At 42.3% G+C, this 26,798-nt stretch overlaps 1 protein-coding gene across 1 annotated transcript in view; it reads left to right on the top strand.

The window, feature by feature from the left end:
* Positions 1-19,438: 19,438 nt before the first annotated feature.
* ARMH4 (armadillo like helical domain containing 4) overlaps positions 19,439-26,798 on the top strand; it is a 128,489-nt gene continuing 121,129 nt past the window's right edge. The window contains exon 1 of the mRNA XM_043556252.1: positions 19,439-19,590. Coding sequence (XP_043412187.1) covers positions 19,447-19,590 — 144 coding nt within the window. The 5' untranslated portion in view covers positions 19,439-19,446. The remainder of the gene's footprint in view (positions 19,591-26,798) is intronic.

Raw genomic sequence — 26,798 nt, 5'->3', positions numbered from 1 at the left:
TCTAATTACAAAATTTAAAAAAAAATTTTTTAACATTTATTTATTTTTGAGACAGAGAGAGAGCATGAACAGGGGAGGGTCAGAGAAAGAGGGAGACACAGAATCTGAAACAGGCTCCAGGCTCTGAGCTGTCAGCACAGTGCCCGACGCGGGGCTTGAACCCACGGACCGCGAGATCATGACCTGAGCCGAAGTCGGACACTTAACCGACTGAGCCATCCAGGCGCCCCTCTAATTACAAAATTAATACATGCTTTCAATAAAATAAAAAAAAACAGGAATGTACAAAGTAAAATTTTAAATCCTTCTTTTCTCCATTCAGTCTATTTCTTAGAAGTACTCACTAATAAGTAGTGGGGTGTCCTTTCAGATATATTTTCTATGTGTGTAAAAAAATTTTTTCAGGACCCTGTTTGTATTGTTGAGAAGTGACAATGTTGCTTTTGGGGGGATGGTTTTTATTTTGAATCAATTCCAAACTTGTAAGAAAGTTGCAAGAATAGCATAAAAACTTTTCTTCCCTCAGATTCTCCAATTGTTAGCATTTTACCACTTTTATTATTTTCTTTATGATTTTCTTTCTGTATGCATACATACTACTTTTTTCTAAACCATTTGAAAGTAAGTTGCATTCATGATGCTCTCTTTCCCCTAAATACTTCAGTGTGTATTTCCTAAGGACACTCTCTTTCATAACCATAGTACAAGTATCAAAATCAGGAAATAAACATTGATAAAGTATACTGTTATCTACCCCATAGCCTTTATTCTATTTCTCCCATTGTCCCACAAATATTACTTTTTAAATGTATCATATTTTTTGAAAGGAGTATATTAAGAGATATGTGCCTTGGGGTCCCTGGGTGGCTCAGTTGGTTAAGCATTCAACCTCGGCTCAGGTCATGATCTCGCGGTTTGTGAGTTTGAGCCCCATATTGGGCTCTGTGTTGACAGCTCAGAGCCTGGAGCCTGCTTTGGATTCTGTCTCTCTCTCCCTCCCTCTCTCTCTCTCTCTCTCTCTGCCCTCCTGCTTGCACTCTTTCTCAAAAATAAATAAACATTAAAAGATAAATTCGGGGCACCTGGATGGCTCAGTCGGTTGAGCATCTGACTTCGGCTCAGGTCATGATCTTGCAGTTAGTTGTTTGAGCCCTGCGTCAGGTCCTGTGCTGACAACTCAGAGCCTGGAGCCTGCTTCAGATTCTATGTCTCCCTCTCTGCCCCTCCCCCGATCACGCTCTGTGTCTCTCAAAAATAAATAAACACTTAAAAATTAAAAAAAAAAAAGAGAGATGTGCCTTAAAATTTTTGTACAGTTGTTCAAATGAATGAACTGCTTGACTAACCAGAGGGGATTAGGGCACTTCTACCTTATCTCCACATTTTTCTCCTCCTCACCTCCCACCATAAACACACACATGCCCTTCTCCCCTTTCCCCTTTCTCACTGGCAAAATCCCACCCTATGGTCAGAGCCTCCTATTTGACATTTTTCCCAACCCAATTCTCATTATGTGCCCTTACTTTTGCTTTGTTTCTGTGCCCTTAGCTTTCTGCACAAGGCTGCTTTATAGCATTTCCCATTATACCATCACAGTTTAGACTTCTACCTGATAGTTACACTGGTAACTAAGCTAATGCAGATTGGGGCCCTCCAGCACCTAGTTCAGAACTCTGAAGAAAGCATCTTGAATCAAATGCTGGTTTAATTCTATGTGATCTGTAAGTCTTTTTTTCTCATGATGGGTTACACCACAATGAATGAAATACTAATTGCCTTCTTGAAAGTTGCATTCTATTTTTTATTTGACCTTAAGTGTGTCATATTGAATAAAGGGGAGAAAAATGTTATAACGTAAACACCTAGCTGAACTGAAAACTACGAAACATTGCTGACAGAGCACCTAAATAAATACAAAGACATTTGTATTTATTGTATTCACGTGCTGAAAGACTTAATACTGTCCGGATGGCAATACTACCCAAAGCTAACTATAGATTCAACACAATCTCATTAAAATGTCAACAGAGGGGGAACCTGGGTGGCTCAGTGGGTTAAGCATCCGACTTAGGCTCAGGTCATGTTCTGTACGGAGCCCACTAAAAATCCTCTGTCCCCCTCTCTCTGTGCCCCTGACCCGCTTGTGCTCTCTCTCAAAAAAATAAATAAACATGAAAAAAATAAAATTTCAACAATGTTTTCTTGAAGAAATGGAAAAGATAGTCCTCAAATCCTACGGGATTGCAAGGGGCCCTGAATAGCCAAAAACAATTCTGAAAAAGAACAAAGTTGGAATATTCCTAGTTTGAAAAACTTATTACAGAGTTATAGTAATCAAAACAGTGTTCTATTGGCATCAGGATAGACATACAGAGCAGTGGGATAGAAATGATTGTTTGGAAATAAACCCATTCCTGTGTGGACAATTGATTTTTTAAAATTGTAATAAAATACGCATCACATAAAATGTCTCATCCTAACCATTTTTAAGTATACAACAGTTCAGTGATATTAAGTCATTCACATTGTTGTGCACCCATCACAGCACCATCCATCTTCAGAACCCTTTTCATCTTGCAAATTTGAAACTCTGTACCCCTTAAAGAGTAATATATAAACTAATTTTTGACAAAGATGCCAAGTCCATTCGATGGGGAGAGAGCAGACTCTTCACCAAATGGTTCTGGGACAACTGGATTTCTACATGGGAAAAAATGAGGTTAGACCATCCTACCTCACACTGTATACAGAAATTAACTCAAGGTGGATTAGCAACTTAAATATAAAGGCATAACCCATAAAACTGATAGAAGAATACAGAGAGGTAAATCTTCATGACCTTGGATTTGGCAATGGATTCTTAACATGACCCTAAAAGCACAAGCAACAACAAAAAAAGTGGACTTCATGAAAATTAAAAACTATCAGGCACCAAAAGACATTATCAAGAAAATGAAAAGACAACTTAACAGAATGTGAGAAAATATTTGCAAATCACCTACCTAATGAGAGTTTAATATCCAGAAGATACATAGAACTCTTGTAACTCAACAACAAAATGAAGAACAACCTAATTTAAAATTGGGCAAATGAATTGAATAGACTTTTCTCCAAAGAAGGCTTACAAATGGCCGGTAACCATGTGGAAAGATGTCAACAGCATCAGTCGTTAGGGAAACGCAAATCAGCCTACAATGAGGGGCACCATCTCAGTCAGTAGAATGAGTGAGCATGTGACTCTTGGTCTCAGGGTCATGGGTTCAAGCCCCACATTGGGTTTGGAGCTTACTTAAAAAAAAATCAATAAAGTAAAATATTAAAAAACAACTTTAATGAGATGCTACTTCACACCTACTACAACGGTTATAATTTTTAAAAATGGAAAATAAAAAATATTGTTGAAGATATGGAAAAATTGGAACCATCATGCCTTGCTAGTGGGAATAATAAAATGTTGTAGCCTTTGTAAGAAACAGTTTGGCAGTTCCTTGTAAAGTTAAACACAGAATTATCATATGACCCAGAAATTTCACTCCTAGGTATATACTCAAAAGAATTGAAAAGTGTGACTCAGACAAATACTTATATACCAATGTTTATTGCAGCATTGTTCGCTATAGCCAAAAGGTGGAAACAACTGAAGTGTCAGTCATCAGACGAATGGGTAAACAAAATGTGATCTATCCATACAATGAAACTTGATTCAGCCATAAAAAGAAATTAAGTTCTGATACATGTGGCAACAGGGAGGAACCTTGAAAACATGTTAAGTGAAGGAAGCCAGTTACAAAAGGTCAATTACTGTATGATTCCACTTACATGAAATACCTAGAAATGGCAAATTCATAGAGTCAGAAAGTACCTTAGGTGTTCCCAGGGGCTGGGGGTTGGGGGGGAATGAGGAGTTACTACTTAATGGTTATAGAGTTTCTGTTAGGAGTGATAGAAAAGGAAAAAAGTGGTGATGGTTGCACAACATAATTAACAGCATTGATTTTTACACTTACAGTGGTTAAAATGGCATATTTTATATTATATATATTTTATCACAGCAAGAAAGCAACTAACTGAACCCACCTCAGTCTGAGCTCCATATGGTTATTAGAGGCTACTTTCTAGAGAGAGTGAGGGGAGAGACATCAATCCATAAATCAGAACCAAGGTGAGGAAGAATGTCTTTATAAAGGTTAGAATCTAAACTTACGGGTTTTCAATTTTATTTTGCATCGAATTCACCGGTACTAGATGTTTTGTCCTTACCCACAGAGATTCTAGTTCTTTAAGTCTGAGGTGGGCTGGAACACTGATATTATTAACAAGCTCCCCTGAGGTGAGTGTGAGGCAGAAACTGCAAAGAATTTGGCTTCTGCTGCTGCCTGGAAAGCCCCTGACTGCAAGATTCCATCCAGTCTTTGCCCTTTTAATGCCAAGGTTAGGTTCCTGCTCTCTGTCCCTCCCTGCTCACAGCGAGGGCTCTGGACTTCCCTCTGCACCCCCAGCCTGGGGACCAATCAGAGGGGCAGTGTTCTGCTGACTCAGCACCAGGTCACAGTGACTCAGCACCGGGTCTCAGCTGTTCCTCCAGATCTGATCTCGTCGTCCAGCTCCAACCTTGCTCCCATTATCTATCCCAGTTTTGATAATTGGGTCTTTGTTTTGTCACCAAACCCCTGTCCTTTTCTTACTAGTTTTGTCAGGGAAGACTATCCTGAATCTTGGTCTCAGGGCAAAGGTTTTCCTGTCTTGGCTTAGTATTTTCTTTCTTTCTTTCTTTCTTTCTTTCTTTCTTTCTTTCTTTCTTTCTTTCTTTCTTCTTTCTTTCTTTCTTTTATTATTGAAAGCACTCACTTTCAGCATCTTGTAAGCCCCAGTCCCTCCCCATTCCCAATCCTTCCCAATATGCATACTTCCCATTTAAATCCCCTTTCTTCTCCACTTTATCTCCAGGGATTTGGTGCCATCCTTAGGCACCTTTTAAATGCTAACTTATTTATTTTTCAGAGAGAGAGAGAGAGAGCAAGAGCTAGAGACAGAGAGAACACACACACACACACACACACACACACACACACACACACACAAGCAGGGGAGGGGCAGAGAGAGGGAAAGGGAGACACAGAATCTGAAGCAGGCTCTGAGCTCTGAGCTGTCAGCACAGAGCTCCACACAGGGCTCAAATCCACAAAACAAACCCTAATGAACCATTAAATCATGATCTGAGCTGCAGTTTGATGCTTAACTGACTGAGCCACCCAGGCGCCCGCCCCCCCCCCCTCAGGTCCCCACTTCTAACTCCATTTACCTTTTCATGAACATTCCATCCTGCAGGTCAATCCCAGCAAGCTGCAGTCCAGTGGAAGCCTGTCTGTGAATGCGCTGGCACCTAGCCCTGGTCTTCTTCTTCTCCAGGACTTGACTTCTCATGACTCCCTGGTCCTGGGCCCTGCCCAAATGCCTGCTGGAATACCCCATTACCTCCACTGCTTCCTGCTGCCCACTGAGGGGAAGGGAAAGCTACTTTGTAGATGGCATTCAATGTAACAGATCATTTTCACTTCTTTTTGGGGGGATTCGAGTATGTATGGCACAGAGAGGTAAGGTAACTTGCTTAAGGTGAATCCAGTTGGCAGATGGCAAGACTAGGAAGTGAACTGTGCTGGCTTTCTCTTGCAGGTCTGGACCACCCATGGGGGTGGGAGTTACAGGTGGGAGTGGCAGGGAGGTTTCAGGTCTCTGCTGCTCCCTTTCTGTCTCAGCTCACGCTCCCATGCCAGGCAATGCTGGAGGGCACCAGCTGCCTCCCCTGGTTTGTGGAGTATTTGCGGTTCCCAGGCCAGCATGAAGTGCCTTTCCTATGCTCTTTATGGTCTTGGGGGAATGGACTTCCTAGTTCCTTCTGTGGATGTAAAAGATTAAAAAGTATGTCTTTTGGGGTGCCTGGGTGGCTCAGTGGGTGAAGTGTCTGACTCTTGATTCGGCTCAGGTCATGATCTTCAGGGTTCGTGAGTTTGATCCCTGCATTGAGCTCTGTGCTGGCTGTTCAGAACCTGCTTGGGATTCTCTCTCTCTGCCCCTCCCCCACTTGTGTTTTCTCTCTCTTTCTCTCTCTCTCTCTCTCTCTCTCTCTCTCTCTCTCTCTAAATAAACTAAAAACAAAACAAAACAGTGTTGTTTTTTTTTAAAGTATGTCTTTTAGGATGGATATTCATAGTAACTAAACTCCTAAAAACCCTGAAGTATCTCAAAAAAAGCTGGGGAGTATAGAGTGATAACCTTCAATCTGTAACTATTGACCAGCACATTTTTTTTTAGAGCTTCAGCCAGTTAGACCTACTTTGATCTCATTGTCAACAGAAACCCACTTCTCACCTGCTCAATATACATATAGAGCAAGAAAGGAGCCCCAGAATTGAATATCTCAATTGTCCTATTTAAAGAGTACACCCCAGAAGGTAACTGGTTCATTGTCAAAATGCCCAAAGCATAGCTGAACTGTTTGAAATTTTCTGTAGGGAAAGGAGCCTTTCTAGGATTCTGATGATCCTGTTAACTCTTCACACTTGTCTGGCCCTCTACAAATTTTTTCCTGGATTGCTCTATGGAAAGGGCAAATGCAATTTCCATCCCAGCAGAATTTAAAGACCAGTCCTATGTATGCAACTATTTTAAGGAGGCAAATTTCAGTTCCAAACATAATTTAGTCAATTTCTATTATTAAAACTAAAATCATTCTAGACACCCAAGCACTAAACCTGCAAATGATTTTTTAATTCTCCCAAGTCTGGGGAGTCCCCCTATCCAGCTGCCTCTCCCCTTTTTCCAACCACTTGCTCAGAAAGAAGCCTTCCTCTTGCCTTGGGAGTTAAGGCCAACTTCCTTGGAGTGACATCCACGGCAGTCACAGTCTGGTCTCCACTTACTACGCCAACCTCATTTCCCACGACTCCTCCCATACAAATTATGGTGCCAGAGCATGGATGCTCTCAACCCCATGCCTAATTCATTCCATCCCCTGACCTGAATGCCCCACACTTGTAACCCTGAGCCCTAATTTTCCTGCCATGCTAGCTTGAATCTCACTTTGTGGTGAAGTTCCTGATCACATTAGCATACAGTTCTCTCTGCTTTCTCGCTTCCTCCTTTGTCACATAAATCGCATAATACTCTACTTACCACAGTGATCCCGAAATCTAGTTAAGTATTTGGCAGAGTGGATAAGAGGATAGGGTCTGGAATCAGACCATCTGAGCTGGTATCCCAGCTCTGCTTGCTGTGTGCCCTTTGACAACTTACTTAACCTCTCTGAACTTCAATTTCTTCATCTGTGAGATAAGGGCAATAACAGTACCTCATAGGGTTGTTACATATAAAGTTATTTATCCTTTTATGTAGATATTCTAGCTTTTTTACCTACTGTTTGCTTTTTGAAGGTAAGTATTGGCGACTGATGCCACTCATTTCAACTACATCAGAGTGTTCTGGTTCAGGTACAAGAATATATAATTGAGGAATACCTGATTGAGAAGAGCAGCACCATCTTGCAAATGTAAGCTGTAGGATAGTATAGATGGCAAAAAGCCCAGAAGGAGAGAAAACAATGCTTGGCCCTGGGAGAGAGGGGGGACGAGGGGGGTGGGGGGGGAAATGTCAGCAATACTCCTGGAGGAAAGAGATTTTCAGATCCTTAGAGAGGGGAGATAAGAGGATTTTGGCCAGTGGATTTGAGGCCCAGTTCATTTCCTTTGGAAAGGGAGTGCCTTCAGCCACCTGGAGGGGTCCTCTGATTCTAGAGTGCTGGAGAAACTAGCTCAGGGCCTGGGACTCTAGGAGGTAGGACTTCCTACAAGTAGGATTGATGGGTGGCTCATGATTGGCTTGAGGCTCAAGGCAGCAAAGGAGAAGAGACTACCATTTTCTTTTTGGGATGCCCAGCCCTTGGAAAGGAGAGAAAATTTCCATCTGATAATGCAGACTGTGAACTTGACTGGTGTGTTTCTTGGGCTGAAATCACTTAGGGTGCTTTGGTGTGCAGCATAGTGGTAGTGTTAGTGGTGATAGTGGGGTGTGTGTGTGTGTGTGTGTGTGTGTGTGTGTGTGTGTGACTGGATTGCTGGGGGGTTGTATATGACAGGCTGTGTGTTTGTGGAGGGCATTCAGGCTGGGGAATGGTACAAGCTGGGAGGAATACAGGCCGGGAGATCCATGTTGGGGGAGGCGAATGACCTGGGCTACAGAATGACTCAAGCTGGGGTGATCTATCTGGGGAGATTCAGCTGGGGGAAGATAGACTGAGGGGATACAAATTGGGGATCAGGCTGGGGGAGGTTGTGTTAGATTTCTAGTGCTGTGTAACAATAATCACAAATTTAGCGGTTTAAAACAACACCTGTTTATTAATTCCAGTTCTGTAGGTCAGAAGTCCAGGCCTAATATAGCTGTCTCTACTCAAGCTATCAGAAGGCTAAAATCAAGAGGTCTGCTGGGCTGTGTTCCTTTTTGGAGCTCAGGGTCCCCTTTCAAGCTCACATAATTGTTGGAATTCAGTTCCTTGTGGTTGTAGAACTGAGACCCCCATTTTCTTGCTGGCTGTTGGCAGGGGCCACTCTTAGCAACTAGAAGGCACTCTAGTTCCTTATCACATGACCCCCTCCAACTGCCCTCTCGTGCTTCACATTGCTGACTTACCTGTGTTAGCTTCCTGAACCAGATTTAAAGGGCTCATATGATCAGGCCCACCCAGGTCATCTCTCTATTTTAAAGTCAACAGATTTGGGGGCACCTGGGTGGATCAGGTGGTTAAGCGTCTGACTCTTTAATTTGGCTCAGGACATGATCTCATGATTCGTTAGATCGAGCCCCGCATTGGGCTCTGTGCTGACAGTGAGGACCTTGTTTGGGATTCTCTTTCTCTCTCTCTCTCTGATCCTCTTGCATGCATGCTCACTTGCTCTCTCTCTCTCTCTCTCAAAATAAATAAACACTTAAAGCAAACAGATTTGGGTCTTAATTACATTTGCAAAATCACTTTCCAGGAGCATCTAGATTAGAGTTTGATTGAATGTCTGGGAGAAGGTGTCTGTGCATCAGGGGCCAGGAATCTTTGGGACGGTCTTACAATTCTTCCTTTCACAAGCTGATACAGGCTGGAGGGACATACGCAGGAAGATGTGGTCTGGTGGGGAGAGATGCAAGCTAGAGTTCATTCAGGCAGGGGGGATTCAGGGAGGGATTCAGGCTGGGGTGACTAGAGCTGAGGCATGATATGGGTTGGTGGGGAGAATATGGTGGGGATGCGTAGGTTTGGGAAGATACCACCTGGAAAGTGATAGGGGCAGAACAGGGTGCAGGAGGTTAGGCTTAGTACCAGCAAAGAGACGGGGTGCCTGATAGATGGCTATTCTGAACCTGAGTGCTATGACAGGGCATGCCCAGGTGTGATGGGGGCCTGAAGAAGGACACTCAGTCCAGCCTAGGCCATCAGGATAGTTTCCTGGAGGTGATCCTCAAGGTGAGTCCTGAAGATGAATAAACATCCTTAGCCAGGCAAAGAAAGGTGAGACAAATGTTCAAGTCAGATAAAAGAACATGAGCCCAGGCACAGATGCATCAGTGTAGATTATGATGCTTAGCTGCAAAGCCAAATCTTTGATTAAGCCATTAAATACATTCTCTCCCTTCGAAACAGGATAATGCCAGGCAGCCCTCTGCAAGAGAGGAAGAGTTCCTGAGTGGGCTTTGCAATCTCTTGCAGTTTCAGTGTCTCATTTGATGAATGAGGAAATTGGAGCAGAGCTATACCTCCATAACTATAAAGTGTTTCAAGATCCCTAAATAAGATAAACATATTGAGTGTCTGTAATAGGCCAGACACTATTACAGTTTGAACCTATCTTCAGCTGTGTAAGTGAGGTAATTGCTTCCAGTTAAGTGATTTTTCATAAAATGCTAAATCAATTAAATAATAGCATAATCTTGGCAAATTACAAAATGTTTTCTGCCTGTTTAAGAACATTTCTGTTTGCAGGGGAAAAAATTCGGTATTAACAGGAACTTTCTATTACTTAAACTTGAGAGCATTATTGATTAAATTTCTTTGGTGAGATTCTAAGAAAATTCTGCAGAATTATGCGAAAAGAACCACTCTAAAATCTATTCCCAGAAAATTATCCTTTCCATCATAAACTTGAAATTTAAACAGGGGGATATCAATAGGCTCACTTCTGCTCTCAGAAACTTCCTCGAGGGAAAAAAAAATTCATTAGGCATCAACTCAGGAAATACCTGGTTTTACACCTGGAAATCAATACCTCATCACCGACTCTGCACTATGTCTCACATAATAGTATCTATGGACAACGTAATGGGTGTTAAGGACACTGTGCTAAGTATTTTCCATATTATCTCATTTAATCTTCCCAACAATCCTAGGCTATCAGAACTATTACTATCTTGTTTTGAAGCTAAAGGCACAGTCCTAGTTCCTAAGCACTTACATTCTAGAATATTTGTTTGCTCTCGTCCTAGAAAGGCCAAGAATCTTCAGGCAACCTAAGCAGGAAGTTCTCTTTCCTTCTGCAAGGCACAGGCTCAAAGGCACGGCCAGAGTCTACTATCAGGGAGAGCCACTTGGTGGTTTTTTTTTTTGTTTTTTTTTTATTAAAAAAATTTTTTTTAATGTTTATTTATTTTTGAGACAGAGAGAGACAGAGCATGAACAGGGGAGGGTCAGAGAGAGAGGGAGTCACAGAATCTGAAGCAGGCTCCAGGCTCTGAGCTGTCAGCATAGAGCCCGATGCGCGGCTCGAACCCACAAACCGTGAGATCATGACCTGAGCCGATGTCGGACGCCCAACTGACTGAGCCACCCAGGCGCCCCAGGGAGAGCCACTTTGTAAAAAAGTACCACTGGTGGACTCTGGCCTGAAATGGGCTTTTATGGGGAGAAGGTCTATCCCATATTCCCTCTCTAAATATGTCACAGTTCTGCTTCAACCAGGGATGCTATTAAAAATACTTGGAATGGCACTGAGCACTACACTAGCCAATCACAAGAGACCTCCAACTCTGCTAGACATTAATGGGCCCCCCTTTCCTTGGGGTGATGGGGAGCTGGTGGGGGGCTGAGACTGGGAAAAAAAGGGCATTGGGAGGGAGGGCTTGGGAGTAACAGCTTGTAGTAATGGATTTACACCAACTGATACGGAAATGCTTCATTATTTTAACAACCATTGTGTATAAAGTAAAACTCCACCTTGGCCTAATCCCACTGAACTTTCCAGAAGGAAGGACTTCTCTCAGACATATCACCCCGAGTCCTCAAAGTTGCAACCTTCAAGGCTTTTCTTGAAGAAGGCTGGAAGAGGAAGGAAGGATTCTGAGTCTCCTCTCTATCCCCTGACTCAAGTGCTTTGTCCCTCATTTCTCCAGTCAAAAGTGCACCTTTGGGCCTGGAGGCAGAAACGGAGAAGGAGGAAGAGGGTGGAGGTAACCATCTTGGTCTCCATTTCTTTCTCTGTGATGGGGAAAAATGTTTATATCTTCTAATATTTTTATTTCTTCCATGTCTTTATCATTTGCTTAAGATGCCCTTCATGTCTGCCACATTTCTTCCTCCCACATAGGGGGATAGAGAGAAGAGGTAAAGCTAATTGCTTGTATTTGTGCCTTGGGCAAATGAATGGGCCTATAAAAGTGCTCATGAACGCATTGTCCCACGTGGGATTGAGTTATAGTCTTCAAGGCTGCCTCAAACTCAGCAGCACACTGGAATTCAAGACTCTGAAATCAAAAAGGATAGGGCCAAAGTGTTCAGGCTAGCATCTTCAAAAAAGGGAACAATATACACCATGGAGAAGACCTTAAATTTCAAAAGCAGCAGTACAGAATCTGGGAAGCAAGAAGGATGAGGAAAGAAAACCAGAGACATAGAATTTACAGGAAAATTGGAGTCTGAGAGGGATAAAAGGTGTGTGTGTGTGTGTGTGTGTGTGTGTTTGTTTTTTATGAACCAAGCAATATCTGGTCTGAGGGAAAAGTGCTCATCCATGTAAGGTGGCTGCTGAGAACAATGTCATAAAATGAACATCAGCTGGCCATGGTAAGTGCCTTAAAATGGCTTTTACAAAAAGAGAGATGGAAGGAAAACAAAACATGTCACTATGCCTGAAAACCACTTATAGAAAGCTCCTAAAAGCAAAAAGAGAAAAGAAAGAACATTACGTGATCATCCCATTTATCTTTACTGGGAATTTTTTGGAGACAAATTCATTTCTTCTTTTGTAGTATTGCCTCACACTTTGGACCAGTCCAAAAGGAAATAATTTCCTCTGTATGAGACATATTTTCAATCATTCTGATTCTGAAGGAGATTTTTTTTGCCTTTGGCTATTTTTGTAAATAAGTTACGGAGGAATTGCTTTGAGCAGATTCTGCAAAATGCGTCTTTTATGTCTACTTTATATTGTAGGTCTTGACAAAGAATAAATAAAACAAAACACAGTGCTCCAGCTATTTCAAAGGATCTAGGCCTAGATGGAATATGAGTACTGGATTCACCTTAGAGCAGTTTTTTTTTTCTTTTTTATCTTACATGCAGGGCATTTCTTGTTCCTGAGCAACTCCTTTTTATTTAAAACAATTTTTAAAACATGTTTATTTATTTTTGAGAGAGATGGGGGGCAGGGTGGAGAGGCAGAGAGAGGGAGACAGAGGATCCGAAGCGAAGCTTGAAATCACAACCTGCTAGATCACGACCTGAGCCAAGGTCAGACGCTCATCCAACTGAACCACCCAGGTGCCCTTCATGAGCAACTCCTTTTTAAATGAATGTAAACTTTACCAATGAAAAAGACTTCATACTTGTTGTTAGAAGGAGACTTGAAATATCAGTTGGCTCAGTTCTCTGGTTTCAAACAGGACAGGTACATGCATGGGTTAACCGCGTCTCATAGGATGTAAAAAATAATTAAATCCCGAGTCTCAAAGCCCCTTACATTGGACTATATCTTCCCAATTTGTATGAGATTAATATGTTTCATTCTGAAACTTATCACACTCTATATGTTAGTAGTATTCGGTTTGTGCTTCATAGTTGTAAAATGATGAGCATTACTGTGTTTATTTTGGTAATAAGCTTATGGCCATAATTAAATAGTCGACAAATACTTTTTTGAACAGCTGCTATGTCAAGGCACTGCCGTAGTTGTTGTGGGAGATGTGAGACTATATAAAACACACTGTTTTAATTCAGAGGGCTTATAGTTTTGGGGGAGAGGAAGATGGTTACATAACACATGTACTAACTATATTAAGACGTAGACTTTCCACATAGGCTTTGTCAGAAAGTCCTCATCTGTAGTAGTATAATGAAAAAAAGATGATAAAAAATGAGTACTACTTTAGAATTAAAAAAAAAAGTTTATTTATTTTGAGAGTGACAGAGACAGCACAAGTGGTGGGCGGGGGGGCAGAGAGAGAGGGAGAGAGATAGAATCCTAAGCAGGCTCTGCACTGCCAGCACAGATCCTGACGTGGGGCTTGAACCCACGAACCCATGTGAGTTTATGACCTGAGCTGAAACCAAGCGTCAGATGCTTAACTGACTAAGCCACCCAGGTGCCCCAAAATGAGTACTACTTTTAGATTGTGAAAGAGGTGTATCAGGCAATGTTATACTATGTGTATAGTATGTGTAATATTTATGGAAAATTTAGGATGTCTAAAGAGTTGAGTTCAGTTATGTATCTCCACCTATACCACATACTTTCCACAAAACAAAAACACGTGTTGACTGATTAATCATGGAACTAAACTCTGTGCCAAAATAAAGGCATAGCCCACATTAAAGGATTTGCTGCTTATTACTTAATGACTATGAAACACAAACTCAATTCTGCTGTCATCTAAGACAGTTTGGCCAGGGGAGCCTGGGTGGCGCAGTCGGTTAAGCGTCCAACTTCAGCCAGGTCACGATCTCGTGGTCCGTGAGTTTGAGCCCCGCGTCAGGCTCTGGGCTGATGGCTCAGAGCCTGGAGCCTGTTTCCGATTCTGTGTCTCCCTCTCTCTCTGCCCCTCCCCTGTTCATGCTCTGTCTCTCTCTGTCCTAAAAATAAATAAACGTTGAAAAAAAAAATTTAAGACAGTTTGGCCAGAAGAATCAGCCAAAATGTACAGAGACAGGGACTTCAGCAGGAGGATGAATGCTATGGTGAAGGAAAGTCTTTTTTTTTCTTCTTTTTTGGCAACGATGTCCATGCCATATGAAAACTCTGGTAAACTGTCGTTCAGATTGTTGGTATTATTCGGGATTTGAGCCTCAAGTATATCTTCATTGTAATGGCATTGGTACTCTATTGAGAGTATCCTGTTCTCTGCTTTTGCTGCCAGGTGCTGCAGATTGAACTTACTTTTGTGTATTTTGAATGTGATGTTAATACCTGCAGCATATTTTCAAAAAGTAAAATAAGCAACATTTGTTGGAAGGCAGATAATAAGCAATAGTGCAGTTAGCCGCGGTAAATATATTTGGTAGTTTCCCCACACTTACAACTATTCCCGTAATTTCTTCGTTGAGTGAGCAAATGGTGGTCCAACAGAAACCCTAGCTAGAATGAAATTAAACCTTTTTAAAAACCTAGAACATGGGGTGGCTCAGTAGGTCGAGTGTCTGACTGTTAATTTTGGCTCAGGTCATAATCCCAGGGTCATGGGATCCTGTGTCGCCCTCCATGCTGAGTGTGGAGCCTTCTTAAGATTCTCTACGCCCACCCCCAGCCCTTCTCTCCCACTCGTGTGTGCTTGCTCTCTCTCTAAAAAAAAAAAAAAAAAAAAAATAGAAAGAGAGAAAGAAAAAAAAAAGAGAAACCTAGAACAACAGAGAATATACAACCTCTTTCACTAAGCTATTCCAGTCTCTAAGAACTTTCTCTGATAAGAATGCTTCTTTGGGCCTGAGCTTTGCCATTTCTAGTAAAGCCATTTTCTTTAATTCTATCCTTACTAGATGCAGAGAAGAGTAAACAATCTTTCTTTGCAACATAGGCAGTAGATAATGTATACCATTAAGTCGATAATAAATATCTCATACCCATTATTTAAGATAAGGAATCTATTAAAATCATTGATTTCTTTACCATTAGGCATACAAAAAAAGAGACAAGGATGGAGATGATTCTTTTGTCTGACATAGTGAAAGGCAATCCATAAGTTTTTCAAGAGTTATAAATGTCACTTTGAATACAGTCATTCACAATGGCCAATTCATTTAGGATTAAAGGATATATTCCATAGGAGATATTAGACCTCTGATGTTCAAATCTCTTTAAAATAATTTTTACAGTCTCATAAGGACATTATTTATGACTGCGGGAAAAAAAAGGGATGAGATTTCTTTCTTGTAAATGTTTTTCACCCTTGACTTTATCTAAAAAGTTGCTGTTTAAATGGCTGTGCTGTTAGCAATTTTGTTTTTGTACCTGCATTAGTAGTCCTTTCCTCTCTCATCATGTTTTTTCAAGGCAACAGACAAAATTTCCTTTGTTAGAATTGAATCAGAAAGTTCAGGGCCTAAAGAACTCTAACACTTAATAAGAGAATGTAGAAAATAAAAGATTTGAAAAAGAAGGGATTGTAAAGCATGTAATATCCTGCTTCTATAATGAAAACGTTTCTTGGGGAGAGTCGAGAGGCAAGAGGATTCATCTGGGTGTTTGCAAAATAAGACGTAAGTAATAAAAATAGATAAATATAGTGGGCTGTTAACAGTTAAAAGCAACGACAGCTGTTCCAAAGCTTGCTTTAAGGACAACCATTTTCTTTTCTTTTTTTTTTTTAATTTGTTGTTTAACGTTTATTTATTTTTGAGACAGGGAGAGACAGAGCATGAACGGGGGAGGATCAGAGAGAGGGAGACACGGAATCTGAAACAGGCTCCAGGCTCTGAGCTGTCAGCACAGAGCCCGACGCGGGGCTCGAACTCACGGACTGTGAGATCATGACCTGAGCTGAAGTCGGACGCTCAACCGACTGAGCCACCCAGGCACCCCAAGGACAACCATTTTCTTATTGGATTTAGTCTACTTACCAGTCTTTCTAATAAACTGCATACTAAAGACATAATTTAGTAGGAGTTAAAAATCTAAGCTCATTAGCACCGAAGTAGGTCATGTCAAGTGTTCTGAGGATTTTGGATGCAATAAAAACATCTATCAGAATTAATAAAACAGATTCTAACATCATTACCATTATTTACATCATCATCACTATAACCATCAAATATTTATTGAACACCCAGGGTAAGTAGAGTATTCTTAGCAATACTATTTTATACCCAAGTCTACTCCTAGGAATTTCAGCTTAAGAAATTAAAAGCAACCAGGAAGTCCTCAACACAATTAGGGTCAGAGAGTAGCCTGAACAGAGAACATTGGGTGGGAGATGCTGGAAAACTTGTGTTTATAAACTTTTAGGAAGGTCAGAAAGGAAAGACTATCTTTATCTTCTGTAGACTTAAATGTCCAATTTGCAAATGACTCCTACTTTGCATAGCTCCTGTCCTTCCCCTTCCATGGCTGGACCTCTTTGTTGGGTGCCTTGGCAACCTATAAGAACAAAACATCCAAGAAAGGAGTTTCGGGGAGTTCAAAAATAAAGGGAGAGAAAGTCACAGAGAAAGACAGGAATAGTTTTAAGGGGGTTCCAGGTAAACTCAGCCTTCCAGGAAGATTTTTCCTCAGATGCTTCTTTCATTTCATTTTGTCCTATTGCCTCAAATGCTTGTCACTGGTGTAATTTCAAATGCAATTTCAAACAAACTAAAACTGAAAACATCCTCAGGAAGCAGTGGTGCAGTCTGGGGAAGTCCTGCCAGCTGGGTTTCAAGAGCCCTTATGAGAGCCTTAAGTGGTACTTATCTCGTTGACGTCAGTCCCACCTGGGGTCTCCTTTTCTATTCTGCAAGACCAGAAACCCAATTTTTGTGGGCATTGAAAGTGGATTTGTTACAAACACACATAATCCAGCTCACATATATTTATTTCAGCAGTGCCTTGTGGGCATTGTACATGGAAATCAAGCTGTCAGATAGTTAATTGGTACTTGGGAATCAGAGTAAAGAGAATTCGTTAATATACTGTGAAGCATTTCTACCCAATTTGGTGACAGCCTCACCAGAGACACCATAATGCTCGAGTCTGCATTGCCAAGACTCTCTTTTCTGGATGGGGTGTGAATGGACATTGTCCATGCCTGGGGTTGGTTATCCAGTTGTTTGCTACATGCGATCAATTCCTTCCTTTCTGACACAAAGATTTTTACCAACCAGGACCAAGTAATCATCTAATACTGCAAAATTTATCAGATAAAATACAGAATGCTCAGTTAAACTTGAATTTCAGGCAAATAATATTTTTTAGTATAAATATGTTCCCAAACTGAGCAGACATTCTCTATTTTTATTTACTAAATTGGGGAACCCCAAAACTTCATTCCTGAGCTTCCTTTCTTATTACTTTGATTGGAGTTTTGGGTGTTCCCAAATTTTCTTAACACACACATACCATTTCTTTCTTTACTCATAAAAGGCTAATAACATTCATTATGAGCAGATTTATTGATTTGACTTTTAGAGTACAACCTTCCCTGATTTACAATTCGTGTGTGTGCTGGGGTGGAAGAGTGGGTCTTATTATCATTGCCATGTACCAACAGCAGCTGTTGGGACAAATTGCATTAATTAGAGTTGTTTAAAGCAATATACACCATTGGGGAAAGGGTAAAGGACTAGTATAAATGAGTTCCAATAAGATCACTTTTACCGTATAGCTGAATGATTATATTGAGGAAAAGGGAAATAAGAATTCTACTACGGGAGAAGGGTGATTTTAGAGAAGGGAAAACTTTGAGTGTAAGGCAGATCTGGGGAGTGGAGCCTTGTAGCTGGGACTAAGAGTATTATTGGTCTCAAAGGAGAACATTAGGATGTTAGGGATGCAGAGCAGAAGGCAGGAAGAAGTCTAAGAATATTTGACTATTTCACGTATGTGTATAAGGCTGGCCCTAGATGCCTGGGGAGCTGGAATCCCTTTCTTCTGTTGTCTTCTGTTCTGTTGGTCCTCTGGTCCAACCTGACTGATCAGGTTGTTATTTATTAGTACTATTCTTTATATGCATTTGGGTCAAGTAGACCCAATTTTGGGTCTAGTTGGGAATCTCACCATACTATATAACATCGTTTTTATGAGATGTGGTACACATTTCAAACAACTGAAATAAAAACAGAATGTTGGAACACAACTTGGTCAGGCTGGGGATGGCTTATCCACCTGGCGGGTATTGAATTCAGGTAGAAGGACTGGTCACAGTATAATGTATCACACTGAATATACATAAAAAACCAGATCTTATGTATTCAATTCAACTCAATTACATTACATTACATTACATTCAACAACTGTTGACAACTCTTCTGGAAATGCAAAGATAATCTCTTCTAGAGAGAGGTGGAATGGGTAAGGTAACAGTGCACATTTGACTATTGTGTTAGGTGTATGGGGTCAAAGGTAAACAAGACCTTGCTCTGTCTTGAAGGTGTTTACAAATAGTACAAAACAGGACTAAGACCACTATTATAAAGAAGGGAATGAATAAATACAAGAGATAACGTATGTGAAAAGTGTTTTTGCAAATGTCAGGTTCTGTGGGGGTTGTTCTAGAAAAGGCCTTTGGATTCCTGACCTCTCTTTTTTACCCCTAATGAGGGTTAACGGAAGTAAACTGAGTCGTTGACAGATTCAAGGATGGTCATGAATTCCTGGTGGCCACAAGACCTTTGGCAACTTACCTTCAGCCTCGGCTTTCTTCCCTGTTACATGGGGATTATCATTATTTCTTTCAGGGTTACTGAATAGATGGAGCAGGTACTGAGTGAAGCACCTAGCGTTGATCTCGGCAGGACTAAGGGCTCAATAAAGCATACTTCTTAGTCGGCGTTTGTTGTTAACTTCTCTGAGAAGCGAACACTTTGTTTGGGACTACTTTACAAGAGCCTACTTAGAGGCACTCCTAAGCCGCACAGTTCACACCAGGAATATCCTGCAGCCTGCAGCCTCCGACGTGCACCCTTTGCCCTCTCCAAGGACCAGAGAAATTCGGCTCTTCCAGCGGAAACAGAGCCCTGGCCGAAGGCACCGAGGAACTGCTGCCACAGAAGGCCAGGCTTCGAAGAGGGACAGCAGGACTGGGGGGGGGGGGGGGGAGGTGTCTCCGGAGGGGTCCCAGGAGCCCGGACCAGAGCGGGACCCAGCCCGGCCACTCGGCTCGGACCGCGAGAGCCGAGGCCGGGACGTGCGCGCCTAGGGGCGTGAGGCGTCGGCATAGGGTGTCGGTGCCAGCGGAGGCGGGGCGAGCACATCTCCCCGCCGCCCAATCCCCAGCCCTCGTCGCGGCCTCATGAATAAGCAACAAAGCGAAGCGTCCTCCTCCTGGCGTCCCAGACGGCTGAGGGAGCCGCCGCAGCTGCAGGGGCCGCGCCGGGGATGCCCAGCGCGGGCGCCGCCGCTCTCCTCCGCGCGCTGCTCGGCTGAAGGCGCACAGGTGAGCACGGGCCCGGCTCCTGCCGCTCGGGTGGCCGCGCCTGCAGACGGGGCTCCGCGCAGAGACGGAGCCGGAGCCCGGGGCGGCGCGGGGTCGCCCCGGGAGCGCTGCGGTCCGGGGAGCGCGGCAGCCCGGGGCGCTCCAGGCGTGCGCCCAGAGCCCCCACCGGAACGCTGTGCCCCGACGCGGGGTGCGTGGGGGGCAGCTCGGGGCGCGCTGGGCGCGGCGCGCAGGCCTCGGAGGACTCGCCGCACTCCTCGCTCCAGCCCAGCCTCCCGGCTCCGCACCAGCGCGCGGGCCTTTGTGCTGGCGGGGCTTGCAGGGCTGGCTGCTTTTGTGTGGGCTTTTCTTTCTTCTCTCCCTCCCCTCCCAGTCTCTCGGCGGTGGTAGAGAAGTTCCTGAAGACTCTGATCGGCTCCTTTCAGAGAGCATCGATCGCTGTGTCCCCGGTGCCAGTCAGTGTCCAGCAGCCAAGGAGCGAAAGGGGGCTGCGGTGGCCACTGAAATGTGTTCTGCTACTTTGCAGAAGACCAACAGTTGAGTGTTTAGTGCAGAAATGTCACGGAACCTCCTTGCTCAGACCCTGACCGGTCCTCCAGGACACGGCAGGAGGATGCTGCTTGGAAAGGTCGCTTAATTGGAAAGAGGGCTTGTGGGATAGACACGGAGGAGGTCAGGCTCTGCCTGAGACCACGGAATGGCTGGGAGGTGTTGCCTGGAGGTGCCTGGATATCAAATGTGCCTCCTGGTCACGGACAGAACCCGACCTGTGTAGATTCCAAATATGTAAGCCATGGCTGATGAGCTGGCTGAAGGTAGCCGGGGTGAACAAAATATAGGACTCTCAAGAGTTTGGAGTTCTCAAAGATGAGAAATCTTTGCCTTCCCGAGCCGAGCCCAAGGACCTGCCGGGATCTTAGCACCTAATTTCTGTGCAGAGGAGAGAAGACAGGATGCTTTAAAGTGTCTGCATTCTTTCTCTGGAAGTTTTAGTTCCAAACTTAAGGGGGAGCAGGAGTGGTTCACAAAACCATCCATAGAGCTCTGAAGGACTTCTCTAGGAAGCAACATGTGTGGTGAGAATTTGCCTGCCTCCCCTTCTTTTTAGTGTATTTCCTTGATCACACATGATGCTGTTGGACTCTAAGGAGTATTATTGAAGCCAAGCTTATTTAAAGTCATTGACTGATTTCTGCTCACTTGCCGGCAGAAACCCTCTGTAGCATCTATTGAAAGAAACTCAAAACTGGGGTTAGATTTCACAGTAGCGCAGCATTGCTGCTTTTACACACAGTAGTGATTTAAGAGTGATCTGACTTACACATATGCCTAAGGTAGAGCTGTTGGGTTTGTCATAATAATGAACCAAGCACTTATACAGCTGACTTGATATTGATTGTGTTTATTCACAAAATTCCCAAGACTCACCAAGTCTAAGGTAGCTACGGCAACAGAGCCAATTAGGGAAACGTGGATTTGTCTTTGTTTTCATAGGAGGCTCCTTATCTTATGTTCTGGTGTTTCCTGCTAGACTTTTTAATATCATAATTTGCTATTACAGAAATGGGTTAATGCATGGATAGAACCAAATTGGGAAGATAGGCTTACCTGTTATAGAAAATTAACACTTTTGAACCAAAGGTGTACTTATTCTTTATTTAGCAGATATTTGCCTGAAAAGTTGTGTATGGAATTGAATTTTTTGTTCGTTGAATTTTTTTTTCTTACATAAGGAAGCTGGGTTTAATCTCTGTAGAATGAAAACTCATTCTATAATTAAGATGTGTGGTCAATCCTGTTTTTCCCATATTGTGTTTACGGGTGATTGTAAGAAAAGTATCTGAATCAAGTTTCAGCTTGAAATGTGAGATATTATGTTTATTCCTTGAAATGTCTACCTGGGGATTACTTTCTCCAGTAAAATCGGGTTTACTTTCTCCATGTCAAATCGGGTCATGGAAGAGAATTGCATGATGGATGGAGAAGAGCTTGTTGACCAAGATGGATTAGGATAGGATTCTGCAACCATCAGGCAATTCCCAGGTCACTTTGTCTACGTGAGAAGCCGAAGGAGGAAGCTCCATGGAAATGTCTACAGGGAAAAAAGACACTATGGATGTTTCAAATTGCTCACATTTCGGTAGTTTGAGGGGATTGTATGCCAATATCACACTAATATATCTTAAATTGAATGATACTTAAAACTTTTTCTTCAAACTGTTTTCATGTCTGTTACCATGTTTTGTGTCTTGTCCACCCTTTGAAGAAAACAGAATGAGCATTGTTACCTCCATCTTGCAACAAGGCAGCTGAGTTTCAGTGATTTGCCCAAGGTAGAGCTGGAACTTGAAGCCAGTATTTAAATCTTCAGTTCAGCTTCTTTTCCCAGGGATAGGATGATGCACTAGGGGCCACAGGCACTGACATCTTCATTGGTCTGCAGTGCTGCATTGTGGAGAGAACAAAGCTCTTGGGCTCAGTATGTATAACCTAGTTGTGGTCTGCGGGGATGGTAAAGCACTTTGCTGGTAGTTGCCAGTGTAACCTTCTTGACCCCAGCTTACTCATCCTCTTCCCTGTCAGCACTGATGCCGCTTTGCTCCTAGGGAACCAGGCTTTTCTTTGTAGTTATTCTGTTCTCCCTTCTTCCACTGTGGCCAAACATGCTGCTGAAAGGATCCTCTGTCATTCCAGCTACTCAATTTAAAGTGAAGGATGATGAGGTCCAGATGATCTTAAAGCCAGTATATTAGGCCAATGACACTTGTCAGTAGCACAGTGAATCAGAAATGGGGTACCGTAATGCCATGTGCCACAGCTGGGTCAATAGGGTCAGAATCTTGATAAGCTTGGCTTTAGACAAATTAAATAGCATTGGCGAGAGAACCTTAAGGATTAAAAAGGTAAGACAATGACAAGTTAATTATTGAGGATCAGGGGATGTACAAAATGGAAAGATAATTAAGACACAAACAAAGAAGGGACAGAGTTTTCCTTTTCCCCTCATCAATCAAAGAGTCGCTAATTGGTTTTTATTTTTATTTTTAATTTATTTTTTAAGTTTATTTATTTACTTATTTTGAAAGTGTGTGTGAGAGGGAGTTAGAGAGAGAGAGAGCAAGAGCGAGTGGGGGAGGGACAGAGAGAGAGGATCCCAAGCAGGCTCCGTGTTGTCAGCACAGGGCTGGATGTGGGCAGGGCTGGATGTGAGGCTCCATCTCACGAGCCATGAGATCATGACCTTGAGCTGAAAAACCAAGAGTATGACGCTTAACCTACTGAGCTACCCAGACACCCCGCTAACAGATTTTTAAAAGATGAGATGATAATTGGGAAGCAAGTCGATCTGAAGCTCTGAGGCTCGTCACTTGTAAATGCTGATCTATTTTTTTAAATGAAATTAACTCTGAAAACCTAAAATATAGCAGAAGTGAGAATGCAGGTAATTATTACTATTATTAAAATGATACATGGAATAAGTAGCCAGAATTGGCCAGGTCTGAACAAAATACACATTTAGACATGGATAGACCATGCAATTTCATTGAAAATCTTACAGTATTGGGCGCCTGGGTGGCACAGTCGGTTAAGCGTCCGACTTCAGCCAGGACACGATCTCGCGGTCCGTGAGTTCGAGCCCCGCGTCAGGCTCTGGGCTGATGGCTCAGAGCCTGGAGCCTGTTTCCGATTCTGTGTCTCCCTCTCTCTCTGCCCCTCCCCCGTTCATGCACGGTCTCTCTCTGTCCCCAAAATAAATAAAAAACGTTGAAAAAAAAGTAAAAAAGAAAATCTTATAGTATAAAATGGACACTCTGAGCATTCTTTTTCACACTCTTAAACAGTTATTTACGTTCGCTTCACTGCAGCAAATATTTATTGAACACCTCTCCATGCCTACCATTATTAGTAATTATATGGCAGACAAAGGAAGCTAAAACACCAGTGTTTGCATGCAAAGGACCGAATCTCATTTGAGGTGGCAAGACTTACGGACGTGATGATTTGTGCTAGAGAAGTTGGGAGAAGGATGGGAAGAGATTGGGCTAGGCATTTTTGTGACAGCAGTTAGTAAACAGGATGTGGGGGGAAGGGGGCAGGGTTTAGATACCTGGGTAGGGAAGGAGGGAGTGTTCTGGCTAGTGCAGTGCTGTGAGCAAAACTTAGGAACCTGGAATGAGGATGGCAGGTAAGAGGGCAATATACTCGGTAGGTGATGGTTTGTAGGGGAGTTAGTGGTGTGGGTTGTCTTATAGATACGGAATTTGGCGGTTGTAAACTTCGTGACATTAAAGGATGCGTTGGGCAAAAGGGGCAACATGAAGTTTGACAGAATTCACAAGTTCAGAAACTAGCATCCTCACATAGGCAGGTTAGTTGTCCTCTGTAAACCTGTTGCTTTCTCAGCTAATAAAAAATGGAGATAATGATAGAGCCTATCTCATTAGGTTGTTGTTAGGATTAAATAAGGTAATTTACATAAGGCACTCACAACACCTGGCATGTAGCAGCCTCCAAATGGTAGCCATTTTTGATTGGTGATTGTCATTTTTATTGTTAAGAATAAGCCATCTGGATTGTATAAAATGGATTGGAGAGAAGAGAGTTTGAACAGGATCATTGGTTGAAAGGCAATTAAAATAGTAACAGTCCAGCGAGGTGATGAGAAGGCCAATTCCAAGAGACATTATGGGGGAAGGATCCACAGAAGTTGTGAAATCTAGACTATAGAGAAGAGTTCAGGATGACACCAAAGTTTAGGTGAAGAAGACGGTGCGCTTGAGGTGGTATCCAAGTTTCTTCCAGGGGACAGTGAAAATCTAAGATGAGGCAGCTTTCTTCCCCAAACTCTATACCAGCTACTTACGGTATTTGTGTTTATCCCAAGAAAAGGAAAATATCAGGCAGATTGTTACCAGCTTTTTGGCATTCTCTATAGGCCTCCTGTGTCTTGAGTACTCTTAGGGCAATGTTCATGTTCCTTACATACTACCCATGGAACTCATTTCCTTTGGCAAAAAGGAACTTTGCCAGTGATGAGAATGTTTTAACATGCTGGTTGCCTTCTGTGTCTACGTGTTGGTAACACACAAAATCAGCAGTAGACATTTCAGTTGGAAACGGTGTTGAAAAAGCATTTTAAAAAATCCTGGTTATTAAATCTAGCAAGACGGCTAAATCTGTATTTTCTTATGTTGTCTTTCATTTGTCTTTGTAACTTGACCGTGCCTCAACTTGACAAAGAAACAGGTTCTGGACTGTATCTATTTAAGATCAAAGACAATGGTTGACAGAACAGCTTATCTGCCCACTGGTGGCAGAAATGCAGTAAATTGTTCAGTGGACTGCCGAGCCATGAGGATACCCCGATAGCAAATGATAGACAAAGTGCTACTGATTTGCTCTGAAAGGCATGCTTTTCAAGCTATTATTAGAAGCCAATACCACTATCAGCATTTTGGTTAGAGTTTATTTACCTGAATTAATATGTGCATGGATGGATATAGTAGAAAGAAGGAGCAGCCATGGTGTGAAAGAAAAGTTAGAGAAATATTCTTTTGTATGTTAAATGTTCTTGAATTGAGTTCATTTAAGATAATGAAGACACATGGGGTGCCTGGGTGGCGCAGTCGGTTAAGCGTCCGACTTCAGCCAGGTCACGATCTCGCGGTCCTTGAGTTTGAGCCCCGCGTCAGGCTCTGGGCTGATGGCTCAGAGCCTGGAGCCTGTTTCCGATTCTGTGTCTCCCTCTCTCTCTGCCCCTCCCCCGTTCATGCTCTGTCTCTCTCTGTCCCAAAAATAAATAAACGTTGAAAAAAAAATTAAAAAAAAGATAATGAAGACACAGAGTACTAATTAGCAATTAAATTTCCCCACCCTCTCCTTCCCCAGAAAAGTAGGCTCTGGACATTCCTCTGTTTGTTCAGTCAATATTTACTGAGCATTCCCTCTGTGCCAGGCACTTTGCCAGGGAGGGGGTACATGTTGAGGAAAAAAAGAAAAGGCCTACAGCCTGTGATAGATGATCACAGATGATTATTTAGTTTTAGAAATATTGCCATTGCATTGACAACGGTCAGCCTTTTCTTATTTATTCTCTAACGTCATGCAGCTCTCAGTGGAGGACACCATACTCATGGGAGTGGCTGTCTGAACTTGTGCTTTGAAAGATGGAGAAAGGCCTAGAACTTGAAGGTCATTTACCAATTTATCTGAGTTGCAGGCATGTTCCCTGCTGTCATCCTTATAGGCTGTCTCCTCTGCTTCTTTTAAAGTTCGGGCATCGCTTTGAATAGTGGGGAGAAGGAACATATGGCTGCAATACACAGACATAGAATAGGCTTGCAGTTCACCCCCATTTTTTCTGTAGTTGGATTTAGAAAGCAGGTGTCTGACACTTAATTACAGAAGGAAAGTCTTTGAGAGCAATGGCAGAATTCCCTTCGCACAAATTCTAAAGCTCGAGATCTAGCTGGAAATAAAACCTTAAAGGAATATTCTGTTTGGGAAAGGCAATTGAGGCTATATTAAATCTCTATGGTTTGACTCCCCAAATCTGATTTGTTTATAAAATTCTCCTCTCAGTCTGCATGACTCTAGAACATATAAATAAAATGTGAAACATCCATCCAGTCATTAGAGTGCCTTGCCTACCTGATGGCACAGTTGTTGGAACATGAAAACATTTGCATTTTAATTCTATGCCCTATAGATAAAATATAAAAATGGATTCATGGAAGTAGAAGGGATTTATAAGATTATTTTGTTTAACTCCTCATTTTATCAAAGGAAAAACTGAGGCCATTTGCACAATATCCCATAGCAAGTTCTAGTAGCAAGAAAGCTAGGATTCAGGAATTGTTTTTCTCATTCTAGTCCATATCCCTCTAAATAATAGTCATTCATGATGGCCTGTTTTTTTCAGGTTTTTATCCAGAAGCATGGGATCATGTCGACCAAGTTTTTAGGCCACACCCTACATTGTCTGGGATGTTTAGTAAGATTTCATTGAATGGGAAAAATATTTGTTCAGAAAAGGGCAGCTCTTTGAATAGATCAGAGTGTTCTTTACTTTTACATATGTTTCATAGTTCAAGTTGTACAAAGACGTAGTTTCATCAACTGTGAACATTCTTGTTTACAGTGCTTCTATATTTTTGTCTTTTTTTTAAATTTTATTTTTTACATTTATTTATTTTTTTATTTTTTGA

This window comes from Prionailurus bengalensis, chromosome B3 (genome assembly GCF_016509475.1).
Source record: "Prionailurus bengalensis isolate Pbe53 chromosome B3, Fcat_Pben_1.1_paternal_pri, whole genome shotgun sequence".
Classification (NCBI taxonomy): domain Eukaryota; kingdom Metazoa; phylum Chordata; class Mammalia; order Carnivora; family Felidae; genus Prionailurus; species Prionailurus bengalensis.
This window is presented reverse-complemented; position numbering and strand designations above follow the sequence as displayed.